At 44.9% G+C, this 20,353-nt stretch overlaps 2 protein-coding genes across 2 annotated transcripts in view; one reads left to right on the forward strand and one right to left on the reverse strand.

Annotated features, from left to right (window-relative positions):
- Positions 1-1,806: 1,806 nt before the first annotated feature.
- LOC111770383 (proline-rich proteoglycan 2-like) lies at positions 1,807-14,258 on the reverse strand. Its single transcript, XM_070249900.1, has 4 exons — positions 12,766-14,258; positions 10,105-10,199; positions 7,749-7,802; positions 1,807-3,829 (listed from the first exon to the last, which is right to left on the reverse strand). The coding sequence occupies exon 1, from the start codon at positions 14,114-14,116 to the stop codon at positions 13,187-13,189; it is 930 nt and encodes a 309-aa protein (XP_070106001.1). The 5' UTR covers positions 14,117-14,258; the 3' UTR covers positions 1,807-3,829; positions 7,749-7,802; positions 10,105-10,199; positions 12,766-13,186.
- Positions 13,799-20,353, forward strand: part of KCNK13 (potassium two pore domain channel subfamily K member 13) — an 88,842-nt gene continuing 82,287 nt past the window's right edge. The window contains exon 1 of the mRNA XM_023628263.2: positions 13,799-15,029. Within this exon, the coding sequence (XP_023484031.2) occupies positions 14,690-15,029 (340 nt within the window). The 5' untranslated portion in view covers positions 13,799-14,689. The remainder of the gene's footprint in view (positions 15,030-20,353) is intronic.

Here is a 20,353-nt window from a genome sequence, read left to right on the forward strand (position 1 = left end):
TTGGCACTTTTTTCTGATGTGAAATTAAAAGCTCACTTGTAGGGAAATTACATCTGATAGCGTTTGATCCATTGTGAAACCAGTTTTTAGATGACTTAGATGGTTATTTGATTCCCATCTTCCTTGAGAAATGCTAGAGCTGTGACCCCTTCCTTGAGAATTCCTTCAGAATACTTGCTTTGGACAGACAAATACATCAAAGAAAATGTTTGGATAGGCTTCTTATTTACATTCATAAAACCTGGCAATTGTGTTGACAGATGAATGTTATTATGACAAAATATGATAAAAGTCTGCAGAAACAATGGCAGAAATAAAAGCTTAACTACTGTATAGGATTAAATCTCAAATTCTATTGATGATATGCTAATTACATGTCATGCATGGGTCAGATCCCAGTATGATAAAACCTTTGACAAGTTTTCCAAGTTTAGTAGCTTACTTATTTCGAACAATATCCAGGACAAAAAGAGTACTACAAACAAAGATAGAATTTCTTATTGCATTTTTATCTGGGTAGGAGTTGTATTCCATCTTTTACAGGGTTCCAAGCAAGTCTGTCTATTTCTACTGCATTTTATCTTATTGCATTTTATAGCTAGTAAATTATATGTCTTAAGTGGCCCTTGCTTCTATGATAGGATTCACAAAAACAAAAGATGAGATGGCTCAGAAGAGGGGTTATGTGCAGCCATTTGCTCCTGGGAGATGCCAGCAACACACACAACCAGGACCCCAACGTTGAGGCAAGTGACCACCTCTGAGCCCAGTCTCTATCCACTGGTTCCTGAGTAATAACATTAACTGCCAAGTATTGAGTACCTGCTGTGTGCCAAATACTCTATGTGTTTTATGTGTATTAACTAATCTTCATAATAACCCGATCAAGGAAGTACTATTATTCCCATTTTAGAGATGGGAAAACGAAAATTGTGTGTCCAAAGTCACACAGCTGGCAAGGGGCAGAGCTGGGATTTGAACCCAGGCCATACTGCTGTGAGGAACCAAACAGCAAGTGTGGCAGATGTTCCCAAGCTCCAGCCAAGGAGCAGGCCTTGTGTGTGTATGTAACTGTAGCTACAAAACAGGGCGCGCTTTCATCCACTGCAACAGCAAATCATGGTTGGCGTGACAGAACCAGCTAGCAGCACATCGGACCAGCCACTAAATGTCGCATTAGCATGCAGGACTGAGCCACTGAATTATTAAAGCCAGAAGCTGACAGTGGTGCAGGTTCCTCTCAAGGGAGAGCATCGAGGGCTGAAAACTTTGCCATGTTAAGTACGTTCTCTTGAATTCTCACTGAAACCTGCTGGTTCCATGGACCCACTAGAATTAAAGCACAGAGCAGAAGAGATCAGGCCGCGTGTCAGGAGAGACGGCAGCAGAAAAGATGCCCGAGTCGGGGAGGGCGAGAGGCAGCCCAGGAAATGGGCTGCTGGGCTGTGAGGAAACGAGGACACCTCATACAGTAACGGGGTGGTGAGCAAACCCCGGGCCCACGCGTGGAAAGTCTGGGTACGAGCTGTATTCCGTGTCTTACAGGGCTCCCAGCAAGTCTGTCTCAATCAAAGCAGAATCCAATTGCCGCGTCTGAAGTCCGCTTTCTACCCTTTCGGCCCACCTGAGGCTCCACTGAAACTCAGTCTGACCGACATCAATTGGTCTAACGCACTGGCTCAGTTTCTCCTGTTCCCTTTGTAGCAAGGCTTTCGGCAAGCAATACTGCAGTTTATTAAGAACTGGGCCGGTCTTTAATACAGATGAATCAAGAAAAGCTCAGAAAGGAAAGGCAAAGGAGAAATTGTGTCCATGGGGAATTTATTATGGGTCAGTGATGATGACAGGTAACTTTATACACATCATCACACATGGGGCAGGGGATACCTCATTTTATAAGGGAGAAAAAGTTCAAGGTCACACAACTCATCTGTATCCCCTTTTGGCTCCAAGGACAAGGATGATGCCACTGTGTATGTTCTGGGTGGCTCTTTGCTCATAGATTCTTTAGAAATTAACATGATAGCTGAATGCTGATTTTTTTTCTTCAGATAATTGACATTACTAAAATGTAAAGCCTCTGTAAATCTTTGTTCAATAATTTTATGAAAGAACACATTAGTCGGGATGCTTTTATAGTTACAGAAGCCAAATTAATTAGGCTTAAGCAATGAGAGAGACTAACAAAAGTCGAGAGAATGCTGGAGCCAGAGGATCGTAGTGTAACCGAGTCTGTCTCCAAGTGTCAGCTCTGCTTTTGGAATATGAACATCATTCTCAAGCACCCTGTCCACCTGGAGGCCAAAATCTGCACACCCCCGCAGCTCCAGTATCCCATACTCCTTCCAGAGAGTCATTCCAGAGGAAAGAATATTTCTTTCCCAATAACTCCAGCAAAAGTTCCCTGACGCAGCCGACTGGCCAGCTTGTCACCCCTGATGCCAGCGCTCCTCATCGTGGGGCTGCTCCTGGGAGCAGGGGGCAGGTCCGAATTCTCCAAAGACAAGTGGAACGTGCCTGAAGTCTGCTCCAGAGCAAGAAGTATCTCTAGGTGAAGTGTTAATATTGTCCCAGAGCAGCCTCTTTATGCTTTGTCCTTCAGTAATGTGTGCAGGCATGCAGATTTTATTTAAAAGCAAAAGGAAGCTAAGAAGGACATTTTAAAACCTAGTTTCTCAAAAAGGCTGCATGAATAAGTGAACTCTTGTAATCTGAGTGTTATAGAACAGTGATTTTTCAAACTGAAGGTCCCAACCCTTTAGTGAGTTATGAAATCAGTTTAGGGGGTCGTGACCAGCACTTTGAAATATAGTAGAAAATATCTGTGTGTAGCACAAAGTAAGGTTATTTTTGTTTCAATTTATCTATCTACCAGTGCGTTTGGGGTTACAAGGTAAAATGTATTCCTTCCCAGGTTTGCTGGTTCATCCACTCTGACTGAAGACAGATGGGCACCTGGGTGATGGCTGGAGCCTGGGAGGTGACTCACTCAGGATTCCTTAGAATCCTCCAGTCCCAGCTCTGCTCCCTCCACGGCGTCAGCCCTTAGGCAAGTCACGATGCCTATGCGTCTTCATTTTCTCATCTGTCAGGTGAGCCTAATGCCTATCCTTCCTGCCTCATGGGATTGTTGGAAGGATCCCATGAAACCCTGCTCTTAAACACTGGCAGGAACTCCGTAAGTGTAAGTTGTAATGATTCTTATTCTCGGTAAGTGAAAGTGCTTGGAACTGGCAGTCCCTCTGGGACACTTAAGGAAAGGTAAATCAAGTAGTAGAAACTAAAACCCATGCCTTTTGAAAAAGTAGTGCTTTTCCACAAATATTGCTTCCAAACTACTAAGCGCGGTTAGTTTCTGGAAGACGGGGGTGGATTTAAGAGTCCTGGCTGTAGCAGGGTGGAACCCTTCCCGATTCCACGGGAAGGGGGCTTCGTTCACGAGGAAGTCCCCATCCCTGGCCCTGGCACTCAAACACCCCCCGTGCGGCTCTGCAGAGCTGACCCACGTACTTCCTGCCCTGAAGGTACTTTATCCACCTTGCCTGCTGCCTCTGGGGAAGAAGTCCTTGTGGTGGTCGAGTGGGACCAAGGGTGGGGTTGCGGAGTCCATGTGACTGTGAACCCCAGGGGTGAGTTGATAGCTGGTGAAGAGGCAGAAGGTGGAGGTGAGGGTCTTAATGGATCTGACGAGCCTTTAGGTTTGGGGAGAGAGCGGCTGGGCTTGCCTTGTGGTCACCACGATGAAGCCCCTCATGCAGCGTCGTCCTTACAACTCGGTCTCCTCATCCTGCAGTCCTGCTGGGAATTGCTGAGCATTTCATTCAGGTGCCTAAAAGAAACTCACTGAGGAGACCTGGAGGGATGGTCTGAATGGGCTGGGAGGGATCAGGGAAGGTTGCTAGGGCAGCTGTGTTCTGAGGCATTTCTAGAAGGAAGGAAGGAATGATCTATGACGTACTATGGAGGGACTATCCCAAGGGCAGAGCGTGCACAGTTGGTTGGGGCATGAAGAAGGGGCCAGCTGGCTTGAGGAGAGGGGTCTCCTATATGGCAGAAGGGGTAGGATTTTTTTTTACACATTATGAGAATGTCTAAGTTTGACATGAGAAGCTCCTAAATTTGCAAAGAAAGGATATATACCCACCCTCCTTCAATATCAGAAATGACATGGTGGGCATTAAAAATAATTACTTGGCAAAGAGCTTTACAGTTTACAAGATGCATTCATGCAGTTAATATTTGAGTGTCTGTTATGTGCCAGGTATTCCCCACTTCACCCCGGGAGAAAGTCCATTTTACAAATGAAGAAACTGAGGCTCAAAAAGTATGTGAACCTGCCTAAGGTTGCATTCTTCTTGAAGATCATGAGAGTAAGCTCCTGCTGCCTGAACTCCTCTGATATCATAATAGGCTCAAGAAATAGGCATCTATCATTGTGTCTGGTTGGCAGAATCTGCCTTTAGGTAAGGAAATGGATCACGTGGTCTCGATGAGCCACTTAACACCTTTCTAGAGACAATCTAGAAATACTCCTGAAGAACCCAGCCTGAGCCCTGGTTCCACTTTTCCACTCCTTTCTTCTCTGGCACCCCAGGACACACTTGGCAGTGGGCAGCCTCTCCCCTTGGTCTCTAATTCCTATTCTTGGAGTGGCACCCTGGCTTCCACTCAAAGCAGAACTGGGTGGCCTTAAAAATAAATGCAGGGGTGGGGAGAGGGGATTGGCTGCATGAGGGGGTGACAAATATTTCTATCATGATCATGGCATTGGTTACATTTATAAAACCCCTTGAATTATACACCAAATTGGTAAGTTTTATTGTATGTAAAGTATAGCTCAATAAAGTTGATTTTTAAAAACTCAATGTACAGTTCAGATATGTGTATTCTTTGTGTGTAATTCTATATCAAAAGAAAAAACTAAACATAAACTCAAACATAAGTTAATGGTGTACATAGCTGAAGGATTTAGGGACAAAGTGTACTAATGGCTGCAGTTTACATTGAAATGCATAAAGGTAATGTGTCTTAATGGATGGATAGGTATATGATAAAGCAAGTATAGGAAAATTTAATTGTACAATCTAGGTTGCCACTGTAAAATTCTTTCAACTTTGGTGTATGTTTGAAAATTTCATTATAAAATGTTGCAGGGGAAACCAAGTACCTTCAGGTTTCTAGCAAGGCCGAATAGCTCCTATTGAACCAATTTGTTCACAAAAAATATAAGCTCCGGGGGGCAGGCCCCGTGGCCGAGTGGTTAAGTTCACACGCTCTGCTTCGGCGGCCCAGGGTTTCACCAGTTCAGATCCTGGGTGTGGACATGGCACCACTCATCAGGCCATGCTGAGGCAGCGTCCCACATGCCACAACTAGAAGGACCCACAACTAAAAATACACACCTATGTAACGGGGGGCTTTGGGGAGAAAAAGGAAAAATAAAACCTTTAAAAATAAATACATATATAAGCTCTGGGAAGAAACTTCTTTAAAAACCAACTACTGAAAGTGACCCCAAAGCAGGCAGAAACTGGAGCAAGTCAACAAATGGAAGAAAAGCACTGCACTGGGTGAGTTTCCTGTTTTTTGTTTTTTTTTTTTTAACCACTTTGGGCGTGAGGTCAGGTCTCAGTCTGCACCATGAATGTCAGGGAAACCTCCAGTGGAAAATCTACAGTCTTGCTGGCTTGAAGACCCAGGGTACAGGGTTTGGAGCAACCACAGCCCCTGAGAGTGAAGAGGGAAACAGCAGAAAAGAGAGAGCTAGAGAGGGGACTCCCAAATTCTGTATAAAAATGCTGCTCAGATCTCTGGCTGACCAGAGCAGGCAACTGTGCATGCACAGCGATGGCAAGAAGAACTGAACTAAAATTTGAGCTACTTCCCACTGCAGGGGAGACAGTTTTGCAGTTGAGTTCAGCTAAGTTAACTGCCTGTTTAAAAATAATATTCAATTCTTTTCAGAGGAACATAAAATCCAGAGTTTCTATAACATCATAAATTATACATCAATTACAATGCCCAGGATATAATTCACAATCGTTCAATATACAAATAAACAGAAAAGCATGGCTCATTCTCAAAAGACAAGCAAAGGAGACCAGCCCCAAGAATTTCCAAAGATTTTAAAACAGCCATTAAGATTATGTTCAAGAATGTAAAAAAAGATTTTCATATTGAATGAAAAGACGGTAATCTCAGCAGAGTAATAGAAGTTATTTTTAAAGAACTAAATGGAAATCTTATAACTGAAAAATACAATATCTGTGTGTTGGGGGGAAAAAAACCAATTTTCCCTTCCATGTGTCTCCTTCACTCTCACTTTCCTATCACAGTGACAACACTTCTGGTCACCAGATGTGTGGGAGCTTTTCCCACATCAAGCAATTCTGCAACACCAGCTGGGTGTCCTACACTTTAACTCAATTCTTTTTTTTTAATTTTTCTCCCCAAATCCCCCCAGAATATAGTTGTATATTTTAGTTGTGGGTCCTTCTAGTTGTGGCATGTGGGATGCCACCTCAACTCCACGCCCAGGATCCAAACCTGCGAAGCCCTGGGCCGCTGAAGCAGGGTGCATGAACTTAACCACTCGGCCATGGGGCCGGCCCCTACAATTTAACTCAATTCTGATACTATCTCCCTGAAGATAGTGCGAGGTTCCACAGGTTAAGGGCTCGCTCCCACAAGGCTGCTCCCACTTTAGATGCCAATCACAAGTCCAGGTTGCCACCTCTACTTCTGCCCAATTGACTACAAATCAGAGGTTCCCATGACCCACCCCTTGGGTTCAACTAATTTGCTAGAGTAGCTCACAGAACTCAGGGAAACACCTGCATTTACCCATTTGTTAAGGGATATAATAAAGGATACAGATGAACAGCTAGATGAAGAGATACATAGGGCGAGATCTAGGAGGGTCCCGAGCACAGGAGTTTCTGTCCCCCTGGCGTTGGGGTGTGTCACCCTCCCAGTAGGTGGATGTGTTCGCCAACCTGGAGGCTCTCTGAACCCCATACTGTGGGGATTTGATGGAGGCTTCCTCACGTAAGCATGATCCATTATTAACTCCGTTTCCAGCCCCTCTCCACTCTCAGGAGAATGGGGTGAGGCTGAAAATTCCACCTTCTAGTCATGGCTTGGTCTTTCTAGTGACCAGCACCCATCCAGGAGCCACCTGGAGTCACCTCATTAGAACAAGAGCTTCTCCAAGTGTTCTTATCCCTTAGGAATTTATAAGGGTTTTAGGAATCCATGCCAGGAATGGAGGCAGAGAGCAGTATATATAAATATATATATATATATATATTTTTTTTCCTATTAACTCATAATCTGATTTAAAAGCTTGACTAGAAGGGCTTAATAGCAGAATGGAGATGACAGAGGAGTCAGGGAACTTGAAGATAGGTCAATAGAAATGATCCAATCTGAAGAACAAAAAGAAAACATTGAAAAAAAGGGAGGGGGACTAGGAACTCAGATGTAACTTAGATGTAATTGGAATCCTAGGAGAAGACAAGTAAGTATGGGGCATAGAAAATATTTGAAGAAATAATGGCTAAAAATTTCCCAAATTTGGTGACAGACATAAAGTTACAGATTCAAGAAGTTCAGTGAATAAGCAGCAGGATTAATACAAAGAAAACCCCACTGGGTGCATTCTAGTCAAGCTACTGAAGACCAACTTAAAGAGGAAATCTTGAAAGCAGCTAGAGGAAAGGGGAACAAGGATTTGAATAACCACTAACCTCTCATCAGAAACTTTGAAGACCAAAGGACAGTACAACAATATCTTGAACATGCTGAAAGAAAAAAAAAAAAGTCCCCTCAGAAATCTATATCCAGTGAAAATATCCTTCAAGAACGAAGATGAAACAAGCACATTTTCAGATAAGGGAAAACTAAAAATGTGTAGATCTGCAATACAAGAAATGCTGAAGGAAATTCTGCAGACTGAAGGGAGAGTATACCAAAGAGAAACTCAAATATTCAGGAAGGAAGGAAAGCCATCGAGACAGTAAATATCTAGGTAAATATAAAAGACTACTTTCTTCCCTCTTCCTTAAAATATATATTATGGTTTAAACAAAAATTGTATTGTGAGGTTTCAGCACACGGAGATGTGATTTGAATGACAACCGTAGCATAGTAGATGTGGGGAAGAAGGTGGGAAGCGAACCTGTACAGCTGCAAGGTTTCTATATTTTACACAAAGTGGTACAATATTAACTCTCAGAGAGCTGTGAAAAGTTAATCCCTAGAGCAGCCACTTAAAACATAATGCAAAGAGATGGAGCTAAAAAGTCAATAGATAAAGTGGAATTCTAAAAAATATTCAGTTAATCCAAAACATGGGAAAGGAGGAACAGAGGAAAAAAAAGCAATGGGGGCAAACCAAACAAATAGTGAAATGGTGGACCTAAATCCAGTCATATAAATCACTACATTAAATGTAAATGGTCTCAACCATGCTGCCTACGATGATGGCCACAAGCCACGTGTGATATTTAAATTATTAATATTAAATTAAAAATTCAGTTCCCCAGTTGTGCTTAAGTGCTCAATAGTCACCACCGTATTAGACTACAATATTGAACTGCACACGTATAGAATATTTCCGTCATTGCAGAAGTTCTATTGGACAGTATTGGTCTGATCCATCCAATTAAAATGTGGAGATTGTCAGAGCTGACCACACACACAAAAAGACCAAAATGTATGCTGTTCATAACAAATCCACTTTAAATACATAAAGACATAGGTCAAAAGTCAATGGAAAAGATACCATGCAAATGTTAAGTAAAAGAAGCCTGTGGTGACTACATTAATATCAGATAAAGTATACTTCAAGGCAAAGGGTATTACCACAGATAGGGAGAGAAATTTCATAAAAGTAAAAGCCTCACTATATCAGGAGATATAATCGTCATAAATGCTTATACTTAATTATAGAGCTTCAAAGTACCTGAAACAATTGACATCATCAAAGGGAGAAACAGACAATTCCACAATCACTGAGCTGGTGAGTTTAATACTCCCCTCTCCTCAGTTGATAGAATACCTAGAACAAACAGAAGATCTGAAAAACACTATCAACTACCTTGACCTAATTGACATTTATAGAGCACCACACCCAACAGCTGCAGAATACACATTTTCAAGCGCATACGGTGCATTCTCTAAGATAGACCGTATGCTGGGCCATAAAACAAGCCTCAAATTTAGAAAGACTGTAGCATATTGAATATGGTTCTCTGACCACATTGAAAATGTTAGAAATAATTTGTCTTTAAAAACAGATATTTGGAAAGTAACACAGTTCTAAATAATTCATGAGTCAAAGAAGAAAAATTTAGAAAATATTTTAAACAAAATTATATGAAAATACAACATACCAAAATTTCTAGGATGCAGCCAGCATAGGGCTAACAGGGAAATTTATAGCTTTAAAACATTAACATTAAGGGGACTGGCCCTGTGGCTGAGTGTTTAAGTTTGTGCGCTCCACTTCAGCAGCCCAGAGTTTCGCCAGTTTGGATCCTCAGCATGGACATGGCACCACTCATCAAGCCATGCTGAGGCGGCATCCCACATAGCAGAGCCAGAAGGACCTACAACTAGAATATACAACTACGTACTGGGGGACTTTGAGGAGGAGGAGAAGAAGATTGGCAACAGATGTTAGCTCAGGTGCCAATCTTTAAAAAAAAAAAAAGAAGAAAAGAAAAAAGTGCTCACATAAGAAGAAAGGTGTAAAATCAGTGATTTAAGAATTCACCATAAGAAGCTGAAAAAAGAAGTAAAGTCAAAAGGAAGTAGAAGAATGAAAATAAGAGTAGGAACCCCAAGTGGAATTTATCCCAGAAATGCAAGGTTAGCTTAACCCTAGAAAAGCAATCAATGAAATTCAGCATATTAATAGAATAAAGGAGAAAATAATATGATCATTGTACTAGATGCAGAGAAAGCATTCGACAAAATTCAGGATTCATTCACGTTTTATTTTTTAAAAAGCTCTCAGAAAACTAGAAACAAAATAAAAGGAAACTTCCTCAACCTGATAAAGGGTATCTATGAAAAACTCACAGTTAACATCATACTTACTGGTGAAAAACTGAAGGCTTTCTCTACGATCACGAACAAGACAAGGATATCTGGTTCCTCCTCGTCTATTCAGTGTTATACTGAGGTCCTAGCCACTGCAGTAAGTCAAGAAAAAAAAAGATAAATATCAGAAAGGAAGAAGCAAAACTCTATTTCAGATGACATTATTTACATAGAAAATCCTAAAGGAATCAACTACTATAACTAGTGAGTGAATTTAGCAAGGTTGTAGGAACCAAGTTAATTTGCAAAATTCATTTGTATTTTATATACTACTGTAAACAATTAGAAAATGAAATCTTGATATTACATTTACAATAGCATCAAAAAACAAAATACTTTAGAATGAATTTATAAAACGTGCAAGATCTCTATGTGAAAACTTGCTAAGAAGACTGAAATAAACGTAGTGATATGCCTCATTTATGAATTAAGATGTCAGTTCTCCCCAAAATAGATCCAACATAATCCTAACCAAGATCCCACAAGGCTTTTTTCTGATGAAATTAACAAGCCGATTCTACAATTTTTATGAAAATGTAAAGGTCTTGTAATATAAAAAAAAAAAAATCTTAAAAAAGAGCAAAGTTAGGGGCTGGCCCTGTGGCTGAGTGGTTAAGTTCGCACACTCCGCTGCAGGTGGCCAAGTGTTTCATTGGTTCGAATCCTGGGCTCAGGCATGGCACTGCTCATCAAACCACGCTGAGGCGGCGTCCCACATGCCATAACTAGAAGGACCCACAATGAAGAATATACAACTATGTACCGGGGGACTTTGGGGAGAAAAAGGAGAAAAATAAAATCTTTAAAAAAAAAAAAAGAGCAAAGTTGGAGGGCTCACACTTCCTGACTTCCAGATAAAGCAAAAGTAATCCAAATATCATGGTATTAGCATAAGGAAGGCAAATAATGAGCAGGATACAGATTTCTGAAATAAATTCACTCTTACTTGTCCTTTCAGGAAATGTCACTGAAATAACTGGATATGCATATGGACAAAGTAAACCTTGACTCTTACCTCACACTATACAGAAACAAACTTAAAATGGATCATAGACCCAAATATAAAAGCTAAAACTATAAAATTTCTAGGGGAAAAAAACCAGAAAAACAAAACCTATGCAAGCTTGAGGGAGGCAATGATTTCTTAGCATGCAAAGAAGACCAGACATAAAACATTGACAAATTGGACCTCACCAAAATTAAGAACTTATATCCATCAGAAAATATCTTTAGGGGGCTGGCCCCATGGCCAAGTAGTTAAAGTTCAGTGTGCTCTGCTTTGGTGGCCCAGGTTCACAGGTTTGGATCCTGGGTGCAGACCTACTCCACTCATCAAGCCATGCTGTGGGGACATCCCACATACAAAACAGAGGAAGACTGGCACAGATGTTAGCTCGGGGCTAATCTGCCTCAAGCAAAAAAAGAAAAAAAAAAGGAAGATTAGCAACAGATATTAGCTCAGGGCAAATCTTCCTCACCAAAAAAAAAAAAAGAAAAAGAAAAAAGAAAATATCTTTAACAAAATAAACAGGCAAGCCAGAGATTGGTAGAAAATATTCACAAGATCTGAGAAAGGATTGGTGTCCTAGATATATAAAGAATCCCTATAACTCAATACTGAAAAAGAGAAAATTTTCTTAATGGGCAAAATATTGTATCAGGGAAATACAAATTGAACCATGAGATACCACTACACACCAACCAGTCTGTTTAAAATTAAAATGATCGATACTGTCAAATGTTTACAAGGATGTGGAGCATCCAGAACTATTGTACATTGCTGGTTGGTACAGCTACTTTGGGAAAATGTTAGGCAGCTTCTTATAAAACTAAATACATACCACAATTCCACTCCTAGGTATTTACCCGAGAGATATGAAAACATCCCCACACATACTTGGACAAGAATGTCCCTAACAATTTACTATAGTCAAAAATTTCTAACAGCCCTGGTTTCTATAAATAGAAAGAGAATGAATTAAACTATGATATAGTCAAATAATTAAAAACTAGGAGTAAAAATGAATAAATTACTAAGATATATAACATGAACAGATCTCAAAAACATAAAACTTTACACAAAAGAGTACATAACTGTATAATTCCATTTATATGAAGATCTAGAACAAGCAAAACTAAGTTCTATAAAGGCAAAACCAATCGATGGTAGAAAAATTCAAAACTGATTTTCCCTGGAGGAATGTGAGTGGTGAATTTGCTGCGAAGGGACATATGGGAACGTGACCTGTTGATGACATTTGGTTGACAGGTTGGATAGGCAGGAGTTTAGTTTGCAGTTGTCAGAATTCATCTGATGGTACACTTGAGATTTATGCAATTCATTGTATGTAAATCTACCCCAAAAGAAAAAAATTGGTAAATAAATATTGAACTCTAGTTAATGATATGCAGGAGAAGTATGGGGTAGGGGTGGTGGGGGGGAATACCAATGTCTACGACTTACTTTGAAGTCATCCAAACAAGATCGATGATGGGTGGAAGGAAGGAGGGATAGATATGTAATAAATCGGGTATAGTAGAAAGCTCACTGTAGAATCTAGGTGGTGAGTATATGGGTGTTCACTGTAAAATTCTTTCAACTTTATGTCTGAAATTTTTCATAATAAAATGAGTGGGGAGAGTAATTGCAGGACTCACCCTGGGTGTATACGAGTTGTCCCCCTAAAGCTCTTGCCCCCAGTAGGCTGGATAAAAGAGGAGCGTTCGGGAGTGGATAAGAGAGCTGAGAGGCGTAGAAGAGCATCAAGGCTTCTGATGGCAGATGTACTGGAATCCAGAGCTGTGTGTTTCTTTATTCTCTGTTCCTGGTGAGTAGAGGTGGGTGGGTGGGCTCTGAGCCTGGGACCACACTCAGGGAAATTCTACTTCGTTCGAAGATGCCCACGCATCCATTCCTTAATGTATCCATATTCCCTCGCACATGCCAGGGGCTGGTGATTCCGGAGGGGCCGCCTGTGGCTCGGTACACAGGTGGGGCGAGATGTGTCTGAAGGGCACAGAGCGCCCTCTTCTGGCCCGTGAGGGGCCGCACAGGTCAGCTAAGCACCTGACCACCTCTTCAGCACCCACTACCCGAATCTGCACGCCCGGGATGGGAGCGCTGAAGTCCCCGGGTGGACCCGCCGACAGCAGACCATGAGCAGGCGGAGACTAGCGCTGGGGGCGGCCCCGCGCGTCCGGGAGGCGGGGGACGGGGTGGAGTCGCTGCCGCTGGCAGCCGCTCAGCTCCACCTGTTGCAGCGTCGGAGCGGGCCGGCCAGGCAAGGCAGAGCCCGGCGCGGACTTCTGCCCCCCCGCGCCGCTCTGCAGGGCAGGGCTGCAGCGAGGAGGGGGCGCTCCCTGGGAGGTGAGACTCGAGCGCGGCTTCGGCGCCCCTGAAAGGCGGGGTCTCAGGGAGGGGGCCCGCGCCGTTTGCTGGGGAGCCTTGCCGCTGGTCTGCCTGGGGTAGGGGAAAGCACTCTGCGCGGAGACCTGTCGGCGCGAGCTCTGGAGCGCACCGAGGCAGCCAAGGCCAGGTGGAGGAGATGGAATTCTCCGGGGTCACGGTCTCCTGGCCGCGGGCCCCTCCAGCCCCCGGTCCTTGACAGCCTCCCCAGGAGCTGGGGCGGGCTTGCAGAGCGCGCTCCGCGCCTGCAGCGCCGACACGTGGGGGCGGAAGACGCCCCCGCGCAGACCCGGAGGCCAAGGGCGTTCTGGTCCCGGCCAGGCGAGGGAGGCTGCCCGGGGGAGATGCCCCTAACTTCCTTTGCGCCCTCATTCCAACCTCCCTTTCTGGTCTCCTTCTCCAGCTGGTCCGCTCGCTGGATGCTGCGCAGCTTGGGGGCCGGGCGGGAGATCGGAAACCGAGGCCACCGCTCCGCACAGTCCCACTGTCCGTGCGCCCGCCCGGGACCTGCTCCAGCTTCAAAGCCAGGCAGCCGGGTCGGTGAACCGAGACACCTGAGGCTCCACGCGACGCCAAGACTGGGACGCAGCACCACGGATCCATCTGGGGAGGTACCTCCAAAGCCAGCCGACTGAGACCCCGCGTCCTAGCCGTCGGCGGCTTGAGAAGCAACGATCCAAGAGACGGAGACCGCGGGGCTCGGCTTACCCGCCAGCCTCCCAGGCCCCCAGACCTTGGCTTCGGGGAAAACTCAAGCCCGCCGCAGTTCGCCCTGAAGACGCGCCACGCCCCCCTCCCCAATCTGAGCGGGGCCGGTGCCAGGGTGGAAAGAGCGCGCGCATCCTCGTGCCAAGCAGAAGCTGACTCCGCGCCGGGCTCCTCGGACCGTCAGCGTTTAGGAGAACACCTAGGCGGGCGGGGACCGCAGTGTAAAAGCAGATTTGAAACCAGGAATCAAGGCGGACGTGGAGAACTGGCGCCGCTGGAGCGCTCGGGGCGGCGGCCGCGGGAGCCGCGCAGCCTGGGGGAGCGCCCGGCGGTCATGGGCGAGGCGGCCAGCGGGCGTCCGGGGACGGGCTGAGCATCCCGCCGAGCTCCGACCTCCTGGGCGGCTTGGGCGAGAGTCAGCCCGCGCTCACGGCCGTCCGGCGTGGGGCTGCCCCCGGGGGACCGGCCATGGCTGGTCGGGGTTGCGGCTGCAGCTGCGGCCCAGGCCACCTAAACGAGGACAACGCGCGCTTCCTGCTGCTCGCCGCGCTCATCGTGCTCTACCTGCTGGGCGGCGCCGCCGTCTTCTCCGCGCTGGAGCTGGGGCACGAGCGCCAGGCCAAGCAGCGCTGGGAGGAGCGCCTGGCCAACTTCAGCCGCCGCCACAACCTGAGCCGCGACGAGCTGCGCGGCTTCCTCCGCCACTACGAGGAGGCCACCGAGGCCGGCATCCGCGTGGACAACGCCCGCCCGCGCTGGGACTTCACGGGCGCCTTCTACTTCGTGGGCACCGTCGTGTCCACCATAGGTAAGTGGGATGGGCGGAGGGCGGCCGGATTCACTGGCCTTTCCCCTGCTGGGTGCTTCTTAACCTTGCATCTATTTACCCCTCCGCTCAGCCCGGCTGCAGAGATGTGAGTTGTTACCTGATCAACAGGTGGTTTTGCCTCCCTGCCTCTCTAAATGTGGTCCACCGACCAGCTGCCTCGGCGTCACCTGGAAGCTGCTTATAAATGCAGCCTCAGCCCCTCCCCCAGATCTTCTGAGTCAGCATCTGCACGCCGTCAAAGTCCCCAGGGGCTTTGAATAAGCCTTAATTGAAGATGCTCTGCTCTGGGAGATTTTCAGTCTAGTTAAGGAGACAGAGCTTGAGTTCACGGAACTTCAGGGAGAAGGCTTACACATCAGGACAGGAACCTGTAAACATTTATTGCGTTAGTACCATGCACAAGGTACTGGTCAGAGGGAGGCACGAACTTGAAAAGACTGTGCCCATGAATTCAAATTTACAGAGACAAAATCAGATTCAATACCAGATTGGAAGTAAGGAGGCAAAAGTGCTGATGAGGATGGAACTGCTTCCTACCAGCATGAAGGGGGGTGGCAGGAAGAAGTGATCTTTGGGCTGAACCAGTTAGTGTCAGGGAGGATTTGGCTTAGAAGACTGAGTGCTTGCACTCTGGAGGAGAGAATTGCTTTCAGGGGCCCCATGAGCTGCCTGATCTGTATGGAGTGGTGGAAAGAAGGCTAGGAAAGTTTCCTGGCCAGTGGGATGGAGGGGGACCTTTACAGTTAGACTAAGGAGCTAGAACTTATCTAGAGGCAACTGGGACCCATTGAGAGTTTTTGAGCAGGAGTGTGGCATGGCTATGGTCGGTTATGCCTTTATTCCCAGCAGAAGGAAAAAGTTGGGAGTCTTTGCACCATATCCCTTAAGGGTGTTCACTCTTGAAGGGGATTGGGGAAGATGCTGTAGAAATTTTGAGGTAAGCAGAGAACTGGAGCAGAGGAAGGAGGAGCTTTGAAAGGCTATGCAGAAAGGGAGTGGCTACCAGGTGCCAGAGTGCCAGGAACAGCAACAGGGCTCACAGTGACAAACGGCACAGGGTGCAGGTGGTTTGTAACTATGGCCCCTGTGCTCGCTGGGAGAGCTTGTCAGTGAGGCAGGGCGACAAGGCAAACTGCCTTGAAGCTCCCACGCATGATTGTCTTAGGTAGACATTCTGCCAGGAGAAGGAGCACAAAGCGTAACAGAGATCAGCCTCGGGCCTGATCAGTCAAGAACGACTTCCCCAGCATAGTCTAGAAGCCAGGGCTTTAGTTGGTGAGTAGGAGGCAAGGCAGAGAGGACTTGCATGATTAGGGACGCTCGGGCTGTATCGGAAGGGCTTTGTGCTAAACAGCCCGGCTCTCAGCCCCCACCCCTTTCCATCCCAGGTGGCTCTGCCCATCCAAGGCCCATTATAACACCACGGTAACTGGGAATCTGGCAAGAAAAACTCTCACAGCATTCTCCACGTTGACCAGAATGTGGGGCCCTGAAGAGGATGCAGGAGTAACACCCTGCATGGTTGTCTCCCCAGCCCACACTCTCCACTGGACTCTTAGCAGAACTCCCGAAGTGCCTCATCGTGTAACCTCCCATGTCTCAAAAGACGAGTCCAGCATTTCTCAGTAGGGAGGACATGGGGCAAACAAACTGATTGGGAAGTGTTCCTGTGAAACTTATCTTGAATCTGCTGTGTTTGCATAGAAAGTGCAGGGTTTTTATTTAGGTTATTTATATGGGGTTGTTTTGGTGGCAGATTGGGGGGCTAAATCCCCCTCCCACAAGCCACCCTTGGTATTCTCCATGGACATGGAAGTAGGAAGGAGCAGAGCGTGTGTATAGACTGGTGATCATCGATGCCATAGGAACTGAGAATGTCATGGATGGGTGGGCGTGTGAGAACACAGGCTTTTGAGGTGCAAATATAATAATGTAGCTGGTGGAATAGAAGGAAACCAGAACTGAGTCTGCAGTTGGAGCTGTTGGTCCTGGCTCTGGAACTTGGGCATGTTTCTTAAGCTTTCTGAGCCCCATCCTTCTCATCTGAGATGTCTACACAGTGCCCACCTTGGTATCGGGCACATCATAACTATTCAATAAATATTAGTTCTGTCTCCTGCCCACTTCCTTCCCCTAAGCCTGTCCTTCTTGCAGGGTTCTTGTGAGGGATGATGACCTCGTGTAAATGAATGTTCCTTAAAAAATACAAAGCATTATGTAAGTATGGGCTTACTTTTACTTTTTCATTTCTAACATTTCCTTTTAAATTGTTCCATTAATTGCTATTGCAGTAACGGCACCTGCTACCCTTTATTAGGGTACATGTTAGGCACATACTGTGATTAATATGTGAATATGTGATGCAGCTAATTGCTCTATGGCATTCACACTTAATTTCAGTTGACACAACTCCATGAGGAAGGTTCGATTATCCCCATTGTATAGATGAGGAAATTGAAGCTTCATGTTCTTTGTAAAAATAAAATATAAAGAAGAAAAAAGTTAAACTATCTGTAATGATATTACCCCAAGTTAGTCATGTTAACATTTTGGTGTATTTCTTTGTGTTCTTTTTTCCCTATGCATACACATACGCGCGTAAGTAATTTTTAAAATTGGGATCATATTCTATAAACCGTTGACACCGTGTATTTAAATCATAACATTACATGATGGTGTTTTTCTTCTAAAAATTAGTTCCACTATGCTTTATTCTGCAAAGACTTTGAGGTAACAGACAACAAAAAAAGCATACGGTAAAATAATCATAAAGTGTAAACAAAACTTCAGAACTGGGGAAAGGAAGAACAGAAATATGGGAAGCAAATGGATCTAGGAAACTGCTAGAAGCAGACTTTGAGCCAAGAATTTGAGTGCACGTTTACTGGCAAGTGCAAAGGATATAGGCAGGTGAAGGGGGAAGTGATACAAGAAAGGTAAATGAGTCAATATGGGGTGTGCTATTAGGCAGAAACCACAGTGGGCAACTGGTACTTAATCCCAAGTGGAAGCTTGAAAACAATGCAAAGCTCATGACCCAGGATTATCCCAGGCAAGAGAGCTGGGGGTATTTATATACCCACACCTGTCAGTAATTGGTTAAAAGCTGCTTGAAGGGCAGGGGAAGCTCAAGGATATAATTCCCAGATACTTCTGGCCTGATTTTTCATGGACAGCCCAAGGGTCGCCCTCTGACAAAGATATAGGCATTGGCCATTTGAAGTTAGGCTGTGTGCCCTGAAATGGTAAAAGGGATCTCATGGGTGTAGACAGGGCATCAACAATGACTATTCAAGCTTCGGATTTGGCTGCAAGCTCCATGGCAGAGTCATGACCTGTACTGGAATTCTTATGATCAGGAGAAAGGAAGCATAAACCTTTTCCTAGTACCTCATCCTCAAAAATATCTTCCCCTTGGCATTTTATGTAGGAGCCACTGCCTAGGACAGTGGATGATGTTGACAAACACCGTTTTCCTGGAAAATGCAATTGAAGATTTCATGTAACTGTTGTCTAGTTGAGACCTTTGATTTAAAAGTCAGAGCAGACTGGAAAACAGTTTGGCTGTTTCTCAAAAGGTTAAACATAGAACTACCACATGACCCAGCAATTCTACTCCTAGGGTATGTATTCAAAAGAACTGAAAGCAGAGACTGAAACAGGTATTTGTACACCAATGTTCATTGCAGCCTCATTCACAATAGCCAAAAGGTGGAAACAACCCAAGTGTCCATCAACAGATGAGTGGATAAACAAAACGTGGTACACACAAGCAATGGAATACTATTCAGCCATAAAAAGGAATGAAATTTTGATGTATACTACAACATGGATGGACCTTGAAAACATTATACTTAATGAAATAAGCCAGACACAGAAGGACAAATATTACATAATTCCACTTATATGAGGTACCTAGAATAGTCAAATTCCATAGGGCTGGAAAGTAGAATAGAGGCTATCGGGGCTGGGAGAAGAAAGAAGGAAGAGTTGTTGTTTAATGAGTATGGAGTTTTTGTTGAGGATGATAAAGTTTTGGATGTAGATAGTGGTGATGGTTATACAACATTGTGAATACGTTTAAAACAACTGAATTGTACAATTATGAATGGTTAAAATGATAAATATGTGTATTTTACCACAATTTATAAAGAGCAGAATGTTAAAACACAATGCAGGGATGTTGATTTGAAATGCTCAGAGAAGTAGATTGACAGTATATCCTGTAAATAATCTTCTGTAAATATCTTTTCTCTGAAATAGGCTTTTGCTAAGAATGTGTTTCTATGTTTGCCTGTGTGTTTACAATTCAGCTTCTGCCCAAAGAGGATTTGAGGTTATTTGTGTATGATACGGTCAGGCTAGGCTTAGGGTATGCCGTGGCAACAGGCTCCCCCAAATCTCAGCAGCTTAACACAACAAGAGTTTACTTCTTACATCCACAAAGCCCACGGTGCGCACGGCGACTCCCCAGGGCAGCCGTCTCCTGTGTTGGCTCAGTGTTCCAGGCTTCTTTTATCTTGTGTCTCCTCTTCATCAGCATGCATTCCGGGACTGCCCAGGAAGGGCAGGAAAAGGCTGAAGACTGGAGCACCAGCAATTAAATGACCACCACCTGGAAGTGACACAAGTCACCTCCACGCACATTTCATTGGTCAAATGAAGTCACATGGCCTCACTCAACTTCAACGACTTTGGGAAACACACTTCTCCCAGGAGTCCAGAATTGGATAAGACTCGATTTTGGTGAACAGTACGATGTCCTCCACACATGCATACATCCAGTGCACTAGAAATGGATACTAGTGGATTTAAAACACTGGGGAGATGAGAAAACATGAGTAGGATAGGACAATTAAGCCACAGATTGTTAATACACAGAGATACATGTCTAGAGGACTTGCATAATTGCCAAAAGCGAGCCCCAAATTTGGCTCTGAGTTTTTCAGTTGTCAAAATTAAGAGGCAAAGACAACCGTGAAAAGGTTCACCTTATCCAGGCTGGCTGCTTGGAAGACACCAGCCTTTACAGACGTGAATAAAAATTTCTCTTACAGATTGGCATGAAAGGGACACGATAATGTGGTGAGTGATCTTCTCCCCAGCATCTGGGTCATAAATCTGAGAGAGAACCGTGTGCTTCTGCGTGGCGTAGCATCCCTCAGTGCAAGGTGCAGTTCAGTGAAAGCCCCTCTGCCAAAGTCCAAAGCCACACAGGGCGAGCAGATAGCCTCCGCTGGTCTCATCCACATTTAGGATTCTCTGCTGGCGGTGTGTCCGTAAGGACTTACCGGAGGGGCGTG

This window comes from Equus caballus, chromosome 24, assembly GCF_041296265.1.
Source record: "Equus caballus isolate H_3958 breed thoroughbred chromosome 24, TB-T2T, whole genome shotgun sequence".
In the NCBI taxonomy this organism is placed as follows: domain Eukaryota; kingdom Metazoa; phylum Chordata; class Mammalia; order Perissodactyla; family Equidae; genus Equus; species Equus caballus.